Consider the following 14,191-nt stretch of genomic DNA (forward strand, 5'->3'; position numbering starts at 1 on the left):
CCTTACTAGCTGAGAAAGATTTGTGCATGTCCACATACAGTTTATTCATATATTAGAATGCGTGGGTCACAATTTCCAATTTGCGGAAAAAAAAAAAGATTCTTGTGAACCGGTTTCTTTGTTTTAACTCAGTTCAGAACATTCACAGAACTGTCCCGGACTGGGTTTTTCATTTGGCGGTTTGAATCAGACTCACACCTGAACTCCGTGAGTATTTTTCAGTTGTGTCAGTACTGAACCATTAATCGTTACTGTGATAGACTTACATCAGTCTATTTACGAACTAATTGTTCATATGACATGTTAGATGCAAACATTCACAACAGAGTTTGGTTGTAAAAAATAATAGTACTATTCTATAATAAATGTCAGCAGGATCATGTGAAAGGATGACATTTTTACATGGTCATTGTGACAAATTTGCTTACTAGAAATAGTTCTGAAACATCAATATTTTTAAATTAAATTCATGTCATAGTGTTTCAGTTTTATTTTAAGTTCTTTTTTTATTCTAAAACTGTTATTTTAAAAACTGTTCATTTCCTGGTTTAAATTGTTTTTTTACTGGTTTAAATTTTTATTTTTTTTTTAATTTAAATGAGACTTTACACCACTTTAAAGCTGTGTAACTCAAGTGATCATTCAGTTGTCCTCTTTTTGTTTGTCCATTATATGCCTTATTTATTTTAAAGATTGTAGTCTATGTCAAGAGCATCTTCTCCACAGCAATTTAGACAAACAACACAATCTCTTTTCACTCTCATAACAGGAAAAGCAATTATTTTTCTGAGCAACATCTAAATGGTTTCACACAAGGACCTGTTTTTGTCACCTAAACACCTTTTTGAGACTAAATGGAAAATGTGATGTGAAGAGACATGAATACTTTAGATCCAGCACACTGTCATAGCTGGCGAATATTTATTGATATCATATAGAGTTGAATATTTTTATCTATGGAAGCCAGTTTCTGCCTTAGGATAAAAAAAGCAATTGAGACTTTATTTATTTATTTATTTCCCCCCCCAAATGCAAGTTTATAACTCACAATGTGACTTGGTCTTGCTTATAAGGCATATCAATGTGATATTGAATTATGCTTGTATAGAGTCCTAGAGTACCTAACTCTGATAACCTGCAGTGGCCTCTGAGAGCTTTTGCACTTTTTTTCCATTATTGCTGGGTTCATACTGACCCACCTGTCCATGGGGAACACACATGAGTGATTCTGAGCTGGCTTTAATCTGTCTTGCTCTGCTGTGCCTGGGGAGGGCTGCAGACTACTGTGGAGCCAATGCCAACACAGAGCACAGTGCTTCCTAATACACAAAACCTCTAGAGCAGCTCCACTCCAGCACTGAAGTGTGTGCTTTTCAATATCTGCAGGTTTCAGAAAGAACTGCAGTCCTTCGATTAATTATTTGATTTTCTGTATGGTCTGTGCCTACACAGTACTGTATGCAAAAAATATTGATATTCCTCAGAGACGTCTCTCACAAGACTTTTCAACTGCACATGAAAACAGACGTAATCGATGGATAAATCAAATAATATTGATTAATCTATCATTTTGAATGGGAGGTTTTCATTAATGATTTCTTGTATCCTTTTTCCTGCGAGTTGAATCTTAGAGTAGAAGAAAAGGAATGCTCTGAGACCACATTTAACAAAATTTAAAGTCTTGACATAAATGTAAAGATTAATAATTTAGAAAAGTGTAAAACAATGTAGCATTATGACAGAAATTAATAAAAAGATACTTAAAATTCTGCACTATTTCTAGGTCACTAATCAAATAAGCAAATACAAGGCTGCATTTATTTGATCAAAAATTACAATTTAAAATAGCTGTTTTTTTTATTTTAATATATTCTAAAATGTAATTTATTCCTGTGATGGCAAAGCTGAATTTTCAGCATCTTTACTCCAGTCTTCAGTGTCACATGATCCTTCAGAAATCATTTTAATATGATGATTTGCTGTTCAGGAAACTTTATTATTAATGTTATAAATGGTTGTGCTTCATTATGCTTTGATGAATTGAAAGTTAAAAAGAACAGCATTTATTTAAAATAGAAATCTTCTGTAACATTAAAAAATCTTTTACTGTCACTTTTGACCAATTAAAGGCATCCTTGTTGAGTGAAAGTATTAATTCCTTCAAATAAATCATACAGTATGTTCTTTTGCACAAATTTGAAATAATTAAATTCATTTTCATTTTTAAATTAAAAAATATTTTGTAAGTATTAACTTTTGGATCTGAGACATTTATTCGACTTTAATTGAAGTCACAAAAAGTAAACAGTACTGTACAATTAATGTATTTTATATGTTTATGTGAGTCATTTTGTTTAAGAGTCATTTCACACTGGCTTGTGCCCCTGACGGCAAGCCTGCGTTTTTTGATAAGTCAGTTCTTTCCTCTCACATGAGAATACTTCAGCAAAACAGACAAACATCCTTTGGCAGTTTCCTGTAACCATAGAGATAGTGAGTTCAGCCAATCCCCAGCCAGGACTGTGTAGAATGTTTTCCTGAACTCTCTATGAATTTCCTTCCACGACAAACGCTCTCTCCTACATTTTTAGAGCACAACTCTCAGTTCCTCGTCAGGAATACTTCTATGGAATTCTGTGGACAAAGTAAGTTTTTAATTCTTTTAATGTTTAATTTCTGCACAAATATTTTATTTCCACCGTGTTATAAGTTATGCAAACCTCAGAAGACTGGATGATTATGCTGTTGCAAAGTCTGTATATTACACACTTCAGCTCATAGTAACAGCTCAACTGCCTCACAAATGCTTCAACATTGGCTGAGCCTCAGCAGCTCTCTGGTGTGCAAGACTCACCGAAGCCTTTGATTAAATTCTATATTAGACCCGAGATCTCCACAGGATGGCCATCTTACTAGACTGATCTCAGCAGGTTAACCACTTACATATTTCAGCCATTCACACAAAGGTTCATTCTGTTCCAATGCTGTTTTAATTGAGCACCATGAGTCGCCATCAGGCCCTGATCCGATTCCTGGGATTGCAAACCATGTTCTCCAGAACATTCACCTCTGCTGAGACACTTCCAAAAGGGGGATTTTACAGCAATGCCATAGAAGAACCATTTTGGTTCCCCTAAGAACAGGTCTTAAAAGAACCCTTTTTAAGACGTTTTTCCACTATATAAATAAACCTTTTGTGGAATGGAAGGTTCCATGGATGTTAAAGGTTCTTCATGTAACCATAGATGCCAATAAAGAACCTTTATTTTTAAGAGTGTGTGGTTGAGAAACGCATGTCTGGATTGACGGGAGCTATGCCCACTGAAAGTACAGACAGAAACTTGATTGTTTTGCCCAATGTTCTTCTCAGGAAGCCATCATCTGTGAATCAGTCATCCATGGGATGTAGGACCTCATCTCTGCCCCATGTTTGCTGGGACTTCGAGCTCAGTTTGGCTGTGGTGTTGATGGTCTTGGCTGGGATTTTGATCTTGGCGTTGCTGTACTGGGTGCTCCTGCTGCGCCACAGGCTCCGCCTTGCTCAGGCCGGGAATGCTCTGGAATACTTTGCTTTCTACCACATGGCTCGGTATGATCTAAAAGAGCCCAACTTGCCTGTAGTGACCCCTTCTCTTCCCTCCCCACTTCCACCTGTTCCCCAGCCTCCTGTTCACGTCACTCCACCTCCACCGCCCATGTTGTATGTGTCTGCCCCCATCATCCACACCACCCCACCCAGCCCTCACCCGTCATGTGGAGCTGGCTCGGACGCAGAGGTGTATTCGCGGATCAGAGTCCTGCGACCCTCAAGACCCTCCAGTGTGAGTCAGACCCAGGTGATCCTGTTTGAACACTCTGCTCTTTGACGGACTGATGCTTTCAAGTCCATGCACAGCTGATTTCATTTCAGCTGTGGTTATTTTGGGCTGTTTTGTCATATTTAAAGTGTCGGGGGTAGATCAGACAATCACCATCTTTGTAAGTACATTCATGTTTGAATTTACATTGGGCCCCCTTTTTTTATTAGATGTGCTACATTTAAAAGCTTTCAAATGTGTTTCCTATGTTAGGAAGAGTAACAGGAAAAGGGGTTTGTTTTGAAACAAACATATTCCTCTTTTTCCTGAATCTGCCTTTGGAATTTCCTTTAAAGGGTGGGATTTCCTGAGGAGACTTTCCATTGCTTTGTTCCTCTCTGCCTCTTAGGATTTTAATGTTCAATGTTTTTTCACTCGCACTGTCTTAGCAAATGTACATTAAGTAAATATGTATTATAAAGTAAATAAAATAAAAATAAGTAAGTAATATATATATATATATATATATGTGTGTGTGTGTGTGTGTGTGTGTGTGTACTACCATTCAAAAGTTTAAGGTTGGTACAATTTTTTTTACATGTTTTTGAAACTCCACTTCATTTGAAATGAGTGTTGCAGTTACACATGACATTTTGCATGGACCTAGCTTTTTCTGCGGCAATTTATTTCTGCTACAAAAGACGTGATACTGCCTATTACAGGTCACTGAAAGTACTGCATCTTGTGCGTACTCACCCATATTAAAGAATAGAAGAGTCGACACCACAGCTATAATGATAAAGGCACAGAGAAACGATATCGTTGGAATCATTTTCAGAATGATTTTTTCCAGCTGATGAACGATAAAAACATTGACAGCCAATCAGAATCAATCCTGCTATCACGAGTTTGTGAATTTAAAGCGGCAGACGAGTGTACGCTTAGAATAATCAGATGATATCGTCTGCTGGTGTGGACGATAATATATCGTTATCTTTAACGTTAGTTATCGTTCTTGGTGTGAACGGGGCCTTAAGCTTGTTAGCCCCCTATGTGTGTGTATATAGCCCTGGTTTTTCTTTAGTTCCTTGTGAGTTGTTGAATGTAATGGTTGTCTGTTTGCCAGTCATTCTGTTCTTTGTTCCCTTTGGTTTTTGAGTTATTGTTTGTTCTAGTTTTTCCATGAAGTACCAGCACATAGATCCTTGCCTCTGCCTGTTTCCCGCAGCTTCTCCACAACGTTACAGTTTTTCACTGGCATGTCTCTTTGACTAGTGCATCTTTGAGCCTATATTTAGTATAAGTAAAATACTTAAGTACTGTTAAAATCAGATACTCTAAGACTTTTACTTGAATTGTTTTGGAATTGGTGACTTGTAACGTGTAGTGGAGTAATTTTCACTGTAAGGTATCTGTTCTTTTACTCAAGTATGGTTTTTAGGTACTCTTTACACCTCTGGTATATGATGAGAGAAAGCTGTCCTCTATGTTTATAAGAACATTTCATTAAGCAAAAGAAATTTGTCACTTGAAGTGTTAAGTGTAAAATAAAGCAATATATTTTTCAACACTGAGAATACTTTATGGATAAAATCATGCAACTGTCTATCAAATGTATATATGTTGTTCTGGTTTGTGACTTGGAATGTTGAGGTAATTCTTATTTAAGAAACAAGCTAGAATCAGTTTCATCCCTGCAAAGATTGTAAATGTGCATGATTGCATGTGTGTATGTGAATGTCTTTGATTTTACACCAAGCTGCATGTTTGTGCTTTGTGCTTGACAGTCTAAAACTTTTGATAACAGGAAACAAGAGAATGTATAAAATGAACAAAATATATTTTGCAGTGGTGAAAATATACTGCATTTTTGGAGCCGTGGCCATTTAGTTAATGTTCCAGACACACACACACACACACACACACATACACACACACACACACACACACACACACAAAGTGGCTCCTATGCAGCAGACGTGACTTTGATTCTAGTATCACGTACCGATCCCACTTTCCCTTGCTTTCATTTCCTGTCTCCTCTCAACTGTCTCTTTCATTTAAAATGGCAAAAAGCCCAAACCTAAAATAGCAATGAACAATAAATTTCAATTTTATGGTATGCTGCCTGTTTCTTTCTCATAACATGTGGACACCTTTTCTTCTGTGCTGATTTTGAATGAAGTGCTTTGAAAAACTTACCTTTCATAGGTCCTTTAACTGAAGTTGGAATACTAGCACCTGCCACCTCTGGGAAAGCTTTCATTGACATACACTCCAGCTGTAATTGTGAACCACAGAACCACTTTTTTTTTTTTTTTAGGTCTGTTTGACAATTGTTGCTAGTGTGTACAAGACCCAAGCAGGATGTTTCTTTTGGGGGGGATGTACCAATTCCCCTGTGAATTACGTATGGCTGAGCTGAGTTCTTGAGTTTAAACCTTTGTCTCTTGTCCTTTGTCTGCTGTGAAGACGGTCACTTGAGAATCAGCATTCAGCTGGCTGGATTACATTGGACTTTCCAGAATATCTTTTTATGACAGTGCATCTGCCTCTGATTATTCTTGGTTGAAAGACTGAGAAATATTCAGAATTTATAGATCTCAAACTTAACAACCACAGCTCGAAGAAAGCCTGATTATGTAATTTCACCTGAAGTGGTCTTGGTGTCACACTTTTTTAACCTGAATAACTGTTTTCAGTTATTGAATAAACACTTGCAGTTACTGCCTTTTGATTGCATTATGTGTAAAACAATGATTTTTCAAAACTGTAACTATAACAAAGATTATTGGAGTATGTTTTACCACAACATATTATTTCAGTCTTCCTGAAATTCCATGTTTAATATCAATGTGTTACTTGCCGTTTCTTTGCATACAAGCAAGAAACAATTTTTAGAAATTGCTAATAAATTTCACAAACAATTGAGAAAAAGGTAAGTAACACACTGAATTAAACATGGCATTTGTAGAAAGACTGAAATCTTTATTTTCTTGTAAAAAAAAAATACTCCAGGAACCTTTGTTGTATTTCTGGTACTTTTTTGCCTCTTTCAGAGCTTGACAAACCGTTATGCTCTTTTTGGCTGAAAAGGTTTAATTGTTAACCAGTTTCAAACTGTCTCTACTGTATATTTGTTAGGAAGCTCTTAAGCATTTTTTGCAGAGCTGTAACCCAAAATACACAATTATGGCCCTCCCCAATGTTTGTTGAGCGATCAGCAGTGGTTTCTCAGCAGGGTTCTGGAGCTTTATCATTGTTAATAAATAGCTGTGGATCCTCAGGTTGCTAAATCATGCCAGCTGTGGGTGTGCACGTGGGCTCTGTCTATTGTCCTAGGCCTTTGATCAGATAATTGCACCTCAGACCCAGAGTTTGAAACATCTGAGTGTCGCTATGGTGACCAGCATCACTGTGTCTGCTCTGTTGAGTGGCTTTTAGTGATTCAAACACAACTGGATGGCAGGGCTGCTGTAGCAACTTTTGAGACTATATGATCCTAGCAGTAGTCCTCCAAAAACAAACAAACAATTATTCCATAGATTTGTTGCTCTAATGGGACAAAAGATTTGGAGTTTGAATGAGTTTGAAAGTCATAATGTAGCACAGTTGCCTGTTTTATTGACTTTTCACATTTTAATTTTCAGCACTTGAACAGACGATTTTGTTTCAACAAGAATTCATCAGTTGACATAAACACTGCCAGCTGGGGACCTGTTAATATAATTCATTGGAACAATTTACACTGGCACATTCCTGATCATGTAAAAGCCTTGAGATTTCTATCACCACAGAAATATAGAGATATGTGCGGTGGAGCATCTTGTTGTAAAAACATTCTTTTATGAAGGGATTTGTTAAGAGGATCTTTTGGCCTCTCCATTGCTCCTTTGTTTCCATTGTTTCACACAGGGTTTCCACAGGGATGAAGGCACAAGTCAGGATTAAGGGCTTTTAAAGTGCCTGGCAAAGAGGAAAAGTATAAAGATTTAAATGATGGACTAAGAGTGACGCGTCAATAAATATATACCTGTCTCTTGAGAAAATAGCTGCCATTTTTACATAAATGTTCAAGTGGCAAATATCATGATGCACTTTGAATAGCATCATGTGAGCAAAGGACACCTCCTGTGATAAGCTTTTTGAAATGCTTGATCTGTGAATTATTAAATGTGGTCATGTGCCATTAAACATGATATGAAAAAATTAAATAGGTTTACATTTACAGTATTACATATATACTGATACTCAGGGTCGGCGCCAGAGTGCACAAAGTGAGGGGGCAGGCACAATTTTTTGTGGGGCCGCACTTTTTTTTGGGGGGGGGGCTGCTTTGAAAAAAAAAAATGTTACTGAAAGTAATTTTCAGATGCAACGGGGGAAAAACGGGATAAACACAAACATGAAACTTGTAAATAAAATAATCTGATATATAGCCTATGTACAATTTAATAACATATAGCCTAGTTTGATATATGAATTGGGTGTTCGTCAAAGATTGCATGCGGTCGGAGATTCCCGTGTTTACAGCTCCATAAAATAACCTACTGGAAGCTCTGTAGTTTTGCTGTATAGGCCTATAGATAAAAATATTAAAATTACAAACACACAACATTTTGAGTTACTTCCATTTCTGAAAAAAAGAATGTAGGCCTAGTAATTGATGTTATAAATACACACGCCTGATTTTTGTTTTAATTATCCATCGTACATAAAAAAACAACAAAAAACATTTGCAATCAAGACAAAAAAGCCAGAAGTGAATGTAAACCAGATTTGGCCCAGACTCTGTTGCTATCTGTGAAGCCAAGCATAAGAATAGCCTACTAATGTAAATTTGTTAACCCACAGTAACAACTTTTAACAGATTAATCTCATATTTTCGTTTGCTGCATGCTTTTAAAATCACAATAAAAAATTTTTTTTAAAGATACGTCTCGTATAAGTTGCATTTTCAGAAATAATAACGGCAGGCCTAATAATGTTGTAATGTACCAACATTCTAATGGATAAATATAATTGCAGTATATAATAATATATGCTTAGCAATAAACATGCCAAAACAAATTAATTTATAAAAAAACGTAAGGTACAGTTGGGCTTACCTCTCTCAGGCACAAATCCAAATGTGTCTATATTCGTGATGTAGCTGAAGCTAAACTATTAGCCTTATTAGGTAAAATAGGCTTTGTAGTTCACGCGCGTTCCAGAATCGACGGAAAAATATCATAATGATCAAAAATATGCCACAGTGGACCGGGTCTCACGCCGAACAGCACGGTGAACGGCTGCGCTGTTTCCAATGAATGCAGTAGCTTAGTGTGCGCGTGAGGCGCTGGCGCGATCAAACAGCTGAAACATAAAATAGACTACTCCGTAATGTTTGGTCATACAGTAAAGGCATAAAAGCAAAGTGCAAAGTGTTACCAGTTTGAAAATTCAAGAATAATAGCAAAGTTAATAGGAATTCTTTCTAAATGCAGCACCGTTCTTATTTCGCTCTGCATAACCTGAACGAAAAAAAAAAATTTTTTTTTGCTAAGTACGAACCGAAATGAAAACGTTTCGCTTTTAATCTGTGTATTTAACAGCCTGGGAGACCTTCCCAGGGCAGTACCTTGCCTCACCGACTAAAATCAGGGCGCCCACTACGGAGACGGCACCAGAGGTGAGGGGGCACAGTGACCGAGGTGGCCGGGCCGGGCCCCCTCAGCCCCCCAGTGGCGCCGACGCTGCATAATGGATATGCTTATGCCTCCCTCCATCCAAGTCAATCTTATAAACGTGTTAATATCTTCAAAGGCGTCAAACGTTTAAGGTGACGATTCATAAAAAGGGTCCTTAGAATTTTATTTTCTTGCTATTACTTATTTAATTTGTTAGACAACAGTAAAATATATTCCTCGAACAATTATTTATATTTAATAATTCAAGTCAATTATTTTTCTTTGTGTATTGCACAGCGTGATCTTCTCATTCATAAACATTAGTATTTATCTGTTTTGGTCTGTGCATGTGATTATTTAAATAAAAAATACAATCAGAAGGACAAGGACACGAGTGGGACTTTTTATTTTGACATAATGGACATGATCTTTGTTTGTCATGGATATGAAATAAACATTTTCATTTTTCAGTACACATTATGTAACCCGATATCATAGCATATACATCTGATATATAAAATCAGTTATATTTATAGTGGTTCTAAGTTTTCAGTGCTGTTAAAATACACCACTATTGTTCTTCTGAGCAATCAGGACTGTTTAAACTAGTGTTTCTGACAGTTACAACTGAAAAGACAGTATGTTTATGGTCTGCAAAAATGGCATTTAATGATTTTCTTGAACGCGCTCTGAAAGTCTTTATTGAAGTATGCGTAAATGATGGGATTCAAAAGCGAGTTTGAATACCCGAGCCAATTAATGACGTCGATGAGCCACAAAGGCATATCACAAGACGGACAAAAAGGCAGCACGAGCGCTTTGATGAAGAATGGCAGCCAACACACAATGAAAGTGCCCATTATAATGCCCAGAGTCTTCACTGTCTTGCGCTCGCGCGCCAAGGCGAGCTTCCTCTTCGCCTCGGTGTTCTTCTCGTGTTTGTTCTCGAACAGAGGGACAGAGTTTGGAGTGTTGGGCAGAGGCAGGTTGTTTTTAAAATTGCTGTGAACCTCGATGATCTCCAGAGACTCGCCGTCCTCCGCGTGCTTAACCGCGCCGTTTACGCACGCGGCGGGCTTGGGTTCGACTGCGCTTTTCCAGTTTTTGCCCAGCTCTCCGTTGGCTCGCTTAAAAAGCGCAGGTGACACAGTCAAACATTTCACCCTCTTTTTCACAGGTTTTCGAACGGTTTTGCGAATGCGAAATCTTGCCGCTTTGAATATGCGTCCGTACAAGACCAGCATGAGAATCAGAGGGATGTAAAATGCGCAGAAGGTGGAATAAATAGTGTACCATGGGTCGTGGCTGATCATGCAAGCTTCAGGATTGGCCATGTCTTCTGCTTTACTCTTGGGTTGAGATTTCATGATCAACATGGGTGGAATTGATATCGAAAAGCCGACAAACCAGGTAACGGTGATTAAAAGAGCGGCACGTTTTAATGTCCTTTTCTTCATATAGTCTATTGGGTCGGTGATCGCCCAGTATCTATCCAAAGCTATAGCGCACAGGTGCAGAATTGAAGATGTGCAACATAAAATGTCTAAGGAAATGAAAATATCACAAGTTACCTGTCCAAGTGTCCACTTGTCTAAAACTTGGTAAAGAGCCGCCATTGGCAACACAAGCACCGACACCATGAGGTCCGTCACGGCAAGTGATCCGATCAGGTAGTTTGCAACATTCTGCAGGGATCTCTCCAAAGCAATAGCCGCCACAACACAGGCGTTTCCAAATATGGAACATAGAATGAGCGCGCCGATCAGCAAAGACGTGGAGATCTGATAACTTAGCGGAACCTTCACAGGTAAAGTCACATTGTCGATTTGGTGATCTAAACCACTGTCGTTCTGAAATGATAAAGACGTGTCGTTGTATTCCTCCATATCGTGTAGAGCGTAAAATTGGCAAAACCTCATTAAACAGCACTACTCCTTTTAGAGGAGCTCATACACCTGAAAGCGATGCCAACCATCAACATTGTTACTGACGACTTGTGACGACGCGGCTCCATTTATAGCCTATCAGCAGTGACTCCAGACGTCAGTTACCTACGCAGGTGTACCGGGTGGGCTCGGCATAGAATATGCACACTCGTTTTACCAGAATTTCTTCCAGTGAGGTCCATCCATCATCATCATCTGATTTGTAACAACAAAATTTTGGAGCAATTCCAACAGGTGATGACTTAAAACTTTTCAGGAAGGGGTACAATTCCCAGAATTTCCAAAGGATTTAACTTTTTCTTTAGAAATCAACTTTTTTCTTCAGGTATAACCATAGCCCATTCGATCGGCTCGGCACCGCAGTCAGCGACACCCGTCGAGCTGAAAATGGTGTTGCTGCTGCTGCCACCTGCTGTAGCGCGTCTGCTGCTGAGAAAACGGAACGTTTGGCCCAAACGCCTCTCCTTCATCCAGACCCCTACATAGAGTTGATACTGTCTGTGCCCATACCAAGTGTGCGAATTATAGGGGGTTTGACCCTATGTTTGAGGCTTTCAAACATTTCAATGGCCAAAAAAACGTTATATGGGGCTAAATATGCGAAGTCGCAATCGCCTGAAGAAGTAACAGATCGCCGCTCCAGTGCATTTCATCGTCAAAACACTGTCATTACTGACTTTATTATATATTTACACCACAAATATACCACAGGTTTGAAAATCTTGATTGATTGAATAAATGAATGAGTTACTTTATGAATGAAATAAATAAATCATTGTGTACTCACAGTATTTACGCCTGTTCCGAGACTTTTTGTCCCTCTGCGGCGTCCGTAGTGAAGGCAACTGTACTCCGGAGCTGTTCAGAGTTAGCAGTCTGTTGTTGTTAGCCGTTTAGCCAAACAACTTGAGGTGCTCTTCAGAAATCGCGTCTAAGGAAATGGCTACCTCTTTCGTGGTATAGTATGTTTTTGGTACATACGGAAGTATTTACATAATAATGTTTGGAACAACACCGGCCAGTACAGGATCTATCACTGTAGATTTTTTGTCATTAAGAAAATTTAACTGTTTAAATCTGCGTACAAACTGGACGCGAAATTCAGTGCGAGGTTAAATAGGAAATACAGCGAACGTTGTTGTGTTATACTAATTTTGATGTTTGTGGCAAGAGATTGTACTGGCCTATTTTATGCTCAAGCATAAAGTTTGCTAATGTGCAAAAAAAAGAGGCAGATTATGAAGACATGCACAGATGACAAATGACACTACTTAAGAACAATCAACTATTTATGCATGCATTATATCGTTTGTGGTACTAATCTACCTAAGAATAAAATTGTATAAGAATAAAATATGGTGTTCTAATAAACATTTCAAACAGACTGAAGAAGAAGCTCAATCAGGGACTCTAGAAGTTTCAATAAACCTTCGCTGCAGAAAGTGCCGTAGATGTCTAAGAGACTCAAGAAGCTTCCTTAAGGTGGGTAAATTATGATCCAAAACTAATAATCTATGTCTTTAAAAGGTAAATGCAGTATATTACAAACTGGGAATGGTTAAATATCTTAATTTATGTAAAAGGAATGATAATCATCAGTAACATATTCTTACGTGACAATGCTTTATATTAATACAGGTAGTAACATCAAGGGAGGCTGCAGCCACATGCAGTGTGTGGCATTTGAATGTTGAATCTTTGCCAGATTGGATTTTTGCAAGTGTTGATCAGGTACAGAGTTTATTTCTTTATTTTTTTAATTAAATGAAATTTGGCCTGGTGACATCTGGAAGTGATCTATTCTGATAAAACGTGCATTTCTTGCAGGCCAATTGGACAGTGGGGAAATTAAACTGTCAGTACTGTGGAGCTCGCTTAGGAGGCTTTAATTTTGTAAATTGCTTCAAATGCTCCTGTGGACATGATACGGCTGTGCATCTCAGTAAGAGTCGTGTTGATCAGGATTTCAAACCTCCAGTTCTTTTGACAAGACTAGGAAGGACTACTAGAGAACATCCCGTGAGGAGGAAGAATGAGGTGGAGTCTCTCCCTCAGACAATAAGCTCATCCTCATCTCCTTCCTCAGCCCTCAACTTCTCTTGTACTGTGTTCCATGTAGCCTCTCCTGAAACTGAACTTGAGGTTGAGTCAAGTGAAGAACCACAGATTCTTGAGATTGTTGAGAGAGGCACAGATGTTTCTTTACCTTATGAATTGCCACCACAGCTGTCTGATTATCTGGAGAGCTTAGAGGAATGGCAAGTGCATTCTGCTTCCCAGAGCAGAACCTCTCTGGACAGAGCTGTGAATCCAGAAGAGGTCAGACTCAGAGGGATGGAAGAGCCATCAAGAAACATCTCACCCGACCTAGAACCAAAGCTTTCCAAGAGAGGGAAAAACCGCCTGAAAAACCTAAGAAGGAAGCAGAGGAAGAAGGAACGTTGGATTCAGAGACAGCAGGAGGCAAAAGATCTGGTGAGATGTTTTAAAGGGATAGTTCACCCAAAAATTTAAATTCTGTCATTAATTACTCACCCTCATGTCGTTCCAAACCCGTAAGACCTTCGTTCATCTTCGGAACACAAATTAAGATATTTTTGATGAAATGTGAGAGCTCTCAGACCCTGCATAGACAGCAACGCAACTCCATGTTCCCAGGTCCAGAAACGTAGTAAGGACATCGGTAAAACATGTGTCATGTGTCTATGTGACATCAATAGCTCAACTTCAGTTTTGCGAAGCTACGAGAATACTTTTTGAGTGCAAAGAGAACCAAAAA

General features: G+C 38.4%; 2 protein-coding genes across 2 annotated transcripts in view; one reads left to right on the forward strand and one right to left on the reverse strand.

The window, feature by feature from the left end:
• Window positions 1-9,866: 9,866 nt before the first annotated feature.
• Window positions 9,867-11,436, reverse strand: LOC107703504 (5-hydroxytryptamine receptor 1A-beta-like). The gene has a single exon (XM_016506131.1). It carries the CDS (start codon window positions 11,383-11,385, stop codon window positions 10,111-10,113), a length of 1,275 nt encoding a protein of 424 aa, XP_016361617.1. The 5' UTR covers window positions 11,386-11,436; the 3' UTR covers window positions 9,867-10,110.
• An 812-nt stretch (window positions 11,437-12,248) lies between these two features.
• The window catches only part of LOC107703505 (E3 ubiquitin-protein ligase RNF180-like), a 5,632-nt gene continuing 3,689 nt past the window's right edge, over window positions 12,249-14,191 (forward strand). Inside the window, exons 1-4 of the mRNA XM_016506132.1 lie at window positions 12,249-12,369; window positions 12,796-12,894; window positions 13,051-13,143; window positions 13,240-13,887. Coding sequence (XP_016361618.1) covers window positions 12,352-12,369; window positions 12,796-12,894; window positions 13,051-13,143; window positions 13,240-13,887 — 858 coding nt within the window. The 5' untranslated portion in view covers window positions 12,249-12,351. The remainder of the gene's footprint in view (window positions 12,370-12,795; window positions 12,895-13,050; window positions 13,144-13,239; window positions 13,888-14,191) is intronic.

Source organism: Sinocyclocheilus anshuiensis, unplaced genomic scaffold, assembly GCF_001515605.1.
Source record: "Sinocyclocheilus anshuiensis isolate Anshui unplaced genomic scaffold, SAMN03320099.WGS_v1.1 scaffold330, whole genome shotgun sequence".
NCBI lineage: Eukaryota > Metazoa > Chordata > Actinopteri > Cypriniformes > Cyprinidae > Sinocyclocheilus > Sinocyclocheilus anshuiensis.

Bases quoted from the DNA above. Each gene is read 5' to 3' on its own strand.
- LOC107703504 (XM_016506131.1), bottom strand. From the start codon at position 11,385: ATGAGGTTTTGCCAATTTTACGCTCTACACGATATGGAGGAATACAAC.